Below are 7,232 nucleotides of genomic sequence, written 5' to 3'. Positions count from 1 at the left end.
TCGGATATCGGATAGGGTGATTATTATTCAGTGGGAGTATGGTAGGATAATTTATTTCTCTTAAGAAATGATGGTTGTTTTTGTTGTATTTGCACTTTAATGTAATAACCCTAAGGCTAGTCCCGAGAAAAGAGGAGACTAGAAAGTAGAAAACGAATTCTTCGGTTTTCAGTTGAAGCCAGTGGTACGGATATATGGTGGTCATTTATTAATCTTAGTGGGCATTTTAGACTTTTTGTTCACATTCAATTTTGATTAAGTCAACCCATTAGTCCAATGTAGAAAGTAGAAACCTTAAGTTCTTAACAGGCCGGCCATACGGACAAACCAAAAACCAAACAAGCCACTGTCCTTTGATTTGTGCCATTTTTTAGGAACACAAGCATACAATACATGATTACATTATGGGAAATGCTAGTTGTACAATACTAATCAGTCTTTAATCAGCCTTTAAATAATATTTAATTATTTTTTAGTGTAACATGTTTCTATTTTGTAGATACATATCTATAATTAGATTTTAATTTAAATTTAAATTTTAAAATTCACCAACTTCATTGGTGGTTATGGTGATTTTGCTTTACTTTCGTAACTTCACGTAATAGATACAGTTTTTTAAATTCCTTATTCTACGGGACATTCACACGCATTAGTGAATCCCAAACCAAGAAGGACGCTGTCAGCTGAATTCTCCATCTCGTCTTCATTGGTGAAGACCATCACCACCTTCCAGCTGAAGCATTCTCTCATTTTACATTAGTGAAAGGTATCATTATTTTCCACACATGTGTTTATGTAATTTGTTAAGAAATATCATGTTCAACATTTTTAATTATATTTTAATTTAAACATAAAAATACTCTGCTGATTTAATTGGAACAAGGTCGTTGATCTTATTTAATTTTATTAATAAAATTGTTGCAAATAAAGTACTATCTACGTAAGTAGTTTGAGCAAAGAAGTAAAAAAAACCTGGAGTTTAAGAGAGAAGATGTAGTTGATATGATCATAAAAATTCTGTTGTTATTTATCAATTATAACACATGATAGTATGATATTTTATTCAAAATATTTTTAAAACACAACCAAAATCAGGCTAACTTTAAATATTTAAATTTAAACGTTAATAATACAATTAATCTTTTGATTTTTTATTCGATCAAATGAATATAATATTTATTATTTAAATTATCAGTTAAATCTTTTTCGATACTTAATTGTAACACATCTAAAATTATGAAGTTATACAGAAAATATAAAATCATAAATCTAAAATCTAAATTTAAACATTAAAAAATAATTGTAACACATCTAAAATTATAAATCTAAAATATAAATTTAAACATTAAAAAATAATTGTAACACATCTAAAATTATGAAGTTATACAGAAAATATTTTTGAAACACATCCAAAATCATGAATCTAAAATCTAAATTTAAACATTAAAAATAATTGTAATACATCTAAAATTATGAAGTTATACAGAAAATATTTTTAAAACAGATCCAAAATCATAAATCTAAAATTTAAATTTAAACATTAAAAAGACAGCGTTGTAAATGAGCGCCGAAAAGGAGGAAGGCAGCGTTGAGGATGAGCGCGGAAGAGAAAGGTGGCACGGATGAACGACAACGGAGGATGACTTCTCGATGTGCACCTCTGAGTTTTCCATGTGCGCCTCTGGATTTTTGACATGGCGCAAACGTGACTTCTCTGCTTCTTTGAGTGTTTTGTACGAGTTTAATTAATAATTTGATAGTTTAAGGTTTATTTTATAATTTTAAAATCAAAATTTTGAATTTTGAATAATTTGATTTTTAGATATGTATTTAAATTATAATATATTAATAATTAAATATTTTAAATCTGAAACAGAAATTTAAAATTTAAATTTTAAATTTCAGTTTTTTTAGATTGTATTTTGAATGTGTATTTAATTTTAAAAAGACAGTAAATCTATTCATAATTTTTAGTTGTGTTTGTTTCAATTTTTTTAATTATTGTAATAAAAGGCTGAATGTTGTACTATTTTTAAAGGATACCTAATTGAACTGTTACATGATACATGATATTTAGACAGATTAAACTTATAATTTTGTTATGTGTACACTTTTATGGTCGATACTATTTTGATATTTGTATGAAAATACCTAGATTAGAAAAATATTTACAAAAATAATTTCATTCTTTTGAAATATATGAGTTACATTTTCATCTTTAAATTAAAATTAAATTTTAACTTAATTTTTAAAAGTATACATATATTATGTTTTTTTGTGAACGCTGAATTACTAGTTCAAAGTTATACAAATTTGTAGAAATAAGATATATATCGTTCTTTAGTTAAGAACACACTCGATTAAAGTTTAAAATAAGTCCAAAATAATACTCTTTTTCTCTGGCCTAAAAGGCTAAATTAAGCGCCTCATTGGAACTGGGTCACCCCGACCCTACTCGACTTAGGAAATGCATTGATAACAACATTTGAGAATGGACACCGTAAACTTAGTGAAAACCAACTAATAAAATTGAGAATGTACGTAATAAAATTAAGAGAATACGTAAAAAGAACTTGTGTATTTCTTATTAAATTAAAAACAGAGAAGAATGACTAATTATATATATACACAAAAATAAAACAAACTAACAGAGTTTTGAATTTTAAATTACGCTAACAAACTAATAGAATTTTGAATTTTAAACTTATTCATGGGCTTCTAAAGGTGGCTGATTCAATATGCCCCCGACAAGTTGGAGGATGATATATATCAAGAATCCCCAACTTGAAAAGATTAACATGAAACAGTATAATATCCAGTTGAGTAGTCGTCAAATAAATTAACCAGCCAATAAGACGGCGATAAACAGAGGGATCTGAAAGAAGAGGACCATTATCTTGGTAAAGCTTAATAGTACTATCCATAGGGATAACAGCAGGTTTAGCACCAAGTAATTCAGAATCATCTAATAAACCAAGGCATTTATGCTGAGAAAGAGAAATACCCTTTGAAGAGTGAGCAACTTCAATTCCTAGAAAATACTTAAGTGTACTAAGATCTTTAATCTTAAAATTGCAGTCCAAAATCTTCTTAATAGAAGCAATTTCAGCAGTAGAATTTTTAGTAACGATGATGTCATCAACATAAACTAACAGAATGCATATTTCATTCCTAGAATTTTGACAAACAAACTATAATAAAAAATAGTCTACTAACAATCACAAGAAAGGAGAAGAGGAGAAAGTTTCTCATACCGCATTCTGCTTGACTGTCGCAACCCATAAGAGACTTAAGGAGCTTGCAACACTGATTGGAACGGGATGGAATAATGCCAAGAGGAAGTACCATATAAACTGTTTCTGTTAAATCGCCGTGTAAAAATGTATTATTGATATCCAATTGCTGAATAGACCATCTCTTCATTGATGCTCAGGAAAGAACAATTCTGATCGTTGCAGGTTTCACCACCGGTGAGAAAGTCTCGAGAAAATCAACTCCTCTATTTGCGTAAAACCCTTTGCTACGAGTCGTGCCTTGTATCTATCAATAGAACCATCCCGCCATCGTTTAATCTTGTAAACCCATTTGCAGCCAATTGGTCGCACTTTTGGAGGGCAGTCCACTAGTTCCCATAAAATGGGATACTTAGAACTTGAGGAATGAGAGGTTTGAGCATTAAGAGAAGAATTACAAATAAATCAGAGAGATGAGAAGGTGGTTGGGATTGGCGTTGGCTCTGGCAAAGGTGAGGAATCAGAGTTGGTGGAAAAGCACAAGTAGTTGGGGAGGTGGTTTAGTCAGAAAATGACGGAGTGGAAGGGACAAGAGATGAGGGTGGTGATAGGAGAGATGGTGGCGATGGAAAAGTGATAGGGGGAAGAATGATATCTTGAAAAAATGAAGGTGAGGACATGTTAGATGATGAACAGGGAATATGTGTTGGGTCATGGAATAGTGTATTAGGTCCAATTAGAAGTGAGGGAGTGTTTGGGCCATGGGTAGTGGGCTGGGAAAGATTTTTTTATCAAAGAAAAAATATGCTCATGAAAAACAATATTTGTGGACACGACAATTTTCTTATGATCCAAAATGTAGACTATATACCCTTAAAACCATTTTGAAAGCCTATAAATATAGCCTTATGTGTTCTAGGATTAAATTTCGAACGTTAATTAGTACAAATGGAAACAAAATATAAACATCCAAAAATTTTTAAATCATTAAAGTTTGGTTATTTATCAAATAAAACCTCCAAAGAAGCTTTAAACTTGAGAATAGATGATGGAACTCTATTAATCAAATAAACAGCATGATGAACGACATAACACCAAAAAACAAGAGGTAAATTTGATTGGAACATAAGAGTGCGTGCAACATTCAAAATATATTGATGTTTACGTTCGACTCTCCTGTTTTGTTGGGGAGTTTCAACGCAACTTCGTTGATGAATAATACTTTAAGATGAATAAAAATCATGTAAAAGAAATTTAGGCCCATTGTCAGAACGAATAATTTTAATTATTGAATTAAATTGAATTTTTACTAAAGCTATAAATTTTTTTAATGTGTTGTGATACCTCAGTCTTTGATTTTAGTAACCCAAGTAAATCGGCTAAAATCATCCACAATAGTTAAAAAAATATTATGATTATGAATAGAGTTTTGGCAAAAGGGCCTCCAAATATCTAAACGCAATAATTTAAAATTAGCAGTTGCTTTATTTATACTAATATGAAAAGAAAATTTTTTTTGTTTGGAAAAATGATATACATCACAAACTTCATCATGGTGTGATGAAATAAAGAAAAATTGTCTATTTAATATGTTAAGTCTTTGTCCAAAAATATGTCCTAAACGGAGATGCCATAATCTGGAGGGTGTGAGATGAATGGCATGGGTGGAGATGATAGAATGTGGTTGCAACGAATTATTGATAGAAGATGTTTGTGTAAGATCATACAATCCTTCTCGTAAACTACCCAAACTAATCATCCTCGAGCTGTTCAATTCCTGGAAAAGATAAGAAAATTTTAAAAAAGTGATTTGATAGAAAAGTATAGAAGTAATTTTAGATACAAAAATTAGATTGAAATGAAATTGAGACAAATAAAGAACGTTGGAGAGAGTTAGAGAATTTGAAAATTTAACTACACCAGCATAAGAAGCAATAGCAGTTGATCTATTTGGCATATGTACGATGATAAGTTTGATTTTAGAATAAGATAAAAATTCGACAAATTTGAAGTAATATAGTTAGTAGCACCTGAATCAATAATCCAAGCATAATTAAATATTGATTGAGATGAAGAATGATTTAAAATAGAGAAAATTGAGAAAGAGCATAAATAATGGATACCTAAAGTTGGGCTTGGGAGAAACCCAATTTGAGAGAAAGGAAGGGTTGTCTCATCTTTGGTTGCTGGTGCATGAGCCTCAGCTTTCTTCAGAAAAGTCATAAGAGTGTTATGCTAGGTTAGTGTCAAGCCAGGAACCGTTTCTGGTGGATTACCCGTAGCATCTTTCTCTCATTGATTCTAAGTACTGAGGGAATAGGGAGGTGCCGCAACTGTGCTATTGATAGAGGTAGTGGTGTGACCTGGGAGGCGCGTTCGACTAGAAAAATGCAGATGACCCGGCGGATAGCCGTGCTTCGCGTAACAGATGTCAATGGTGTGACTGGTTCGTCCATAATGAATGCATATTTTTTACCGAGCACATTTGCATTCTGCGCTGACAAGGGAGGAACCATGCCTGCGGCCTGAGAAAGGGCGTCGGCTATCGACGGCAGCGGTCAAAATATTTTGTTCATCAAGAATGCCAGAGACAACGAGCAACTGTCGTTCGTGTTGGATAACCATGGCGAAGACCTTAGTTGCTAGCGGAAGAGGATGAACAAAAGTAATTAGAATCGAACAACTCCAAATTGTTTGTTGAGCCGTTTCAAAAATCGAATAACAAAATCCTAGAGACGGTGAGTTTTGGCACAGGAAGGGGTCGAGAGTTTTCCATCTCTTCCCATAAAATTTTGAGCATTGTGTAGAAGTTAGTAACATACTGATACAGGAAACCTTGATTTAACCCATATATTTTTTTTGGGAGTTCGGCAATGCAGAGAAGGTGAGTATGTGAAAACCTCTCATGAAGGTCCTACCAAACAGAATTACACTATGGGTTATGGATGGTGACAAAGAATGAAAGATTCAGGAGAGAACAAGATTGTTGGATCTCTCTCAGACAGAGAACAAAGGGTCATCAGAAGAGGGAGGATAAATTGTGCCGGTGGAAAATTCATATTTATTTTTGAAGATAACTTCTATGGGTACAACTGCAAATCGTTCATCGGGCCCTTTTAAAAATCGAATAACAAAATCATGGAGACGGTGGGTTTTGGCAGGACACGAACAAACAGGAAGGGTCGAGAGTTTTCCATCTCTTCCCATAAAGTTTTGAGCGCTGTGTAGAAGTAAATAATAGATAGGGAACCTTGCTTCAACCCATATATTTCCTCTTGGAGTTCGGCAATGCGAAGAAGGTCAGTCTATGAAAATCTTTCACAAAGGTCCTACCAAACAGAAGATTCAATGGAGAGGTAAATTACACTCTGGATTATGGATGGTGGCAAAGAATGAAAGAGTCAATAGAGAACAAGATTGTTGCATCTATCCCAAACAAAGAACAAAAGGTCATCAGAAGAGGGAGGAGAAATTGTGCTAGTGAGAAATTCATTTTTATTTTTGGAGGTAATGCCATGGAAAAATAGCGACTCCAAATTGGTAATTATTTCCAGTGAGTACAAGAGAAACAAGAATAGAGGTAGGGTTCTCATTTGGATGTATGTTAAAAAGGCTAGTTGGATTTTGAGAGGGGTTGGCATCATCCATGGTGGGTGAAGGTGAACCACCAAAAAAGACTAATGGTGAAGGTGAGTTGTTTGAATTTATTATTTTAACCATGTATGATCAGCAGAGCTACTAGAAGTTCTAATACCATAATAAAATTGAGAGAGTACGTAATAAAATTGAAAAAATACGTAAAGAAAACTTGTGTATTTCTTATTCAATTAAAAATAGAAAAGAATGACTAAATATATATATACACAAAAGGAAAACAAACTAACAAAGTTTTTAATTTTAAATTACACTAACAAACTAACAGAATTTCAAACTTCTTCATGGGATTTTAAAGGTGATTAATTTAATACCAACCTCCCACTACGCGAATGATCCTGTCAT

The 7,232-nt window shown here is 32.4% G+C and overlaps 1 protein-coding gene across 1 annotated transcript; it reads right to left on the bottom strand.

Annotated features, from left to right (window-relative positions):
• Positions 2,709-3,423, bottom strand: LOC107640269 (uncharacterized mitochondrial protein AtMg00810-like). The gene is made up of 2 exons (XM_016343807.1): positions 3,255-3,423; positions 2,709-3,148 (listed from the first exon to the last, which is right to left on the bottom strand). The coding sequence occupies exons 1-2, from the start codon at positions 3,421-3,423 to the stop codon at positions 2,709-2,711; spliced, it is 609 nt and encodes a 202-aa protein (XP_016199293.1).

This window comes from Arachis ipaensis, chromosome B05 (assembly GCF_000816755.2).
Source record: "Arachis ipaensis cultivar K30076 chromosome B05, Araip1.1, whole genome shotgun sequence".
Classification (NCBI taxonomy): domain Eukaryota; kingdom Viridiplantae; phylum Streptophyta; class Magnoliopsida; order Fabales; family Fabaceae; genus Arachis; species Arachis ipaensis.
This window is presented reverse-complemented; position numbering and strand designations above follow the sequence as displayed.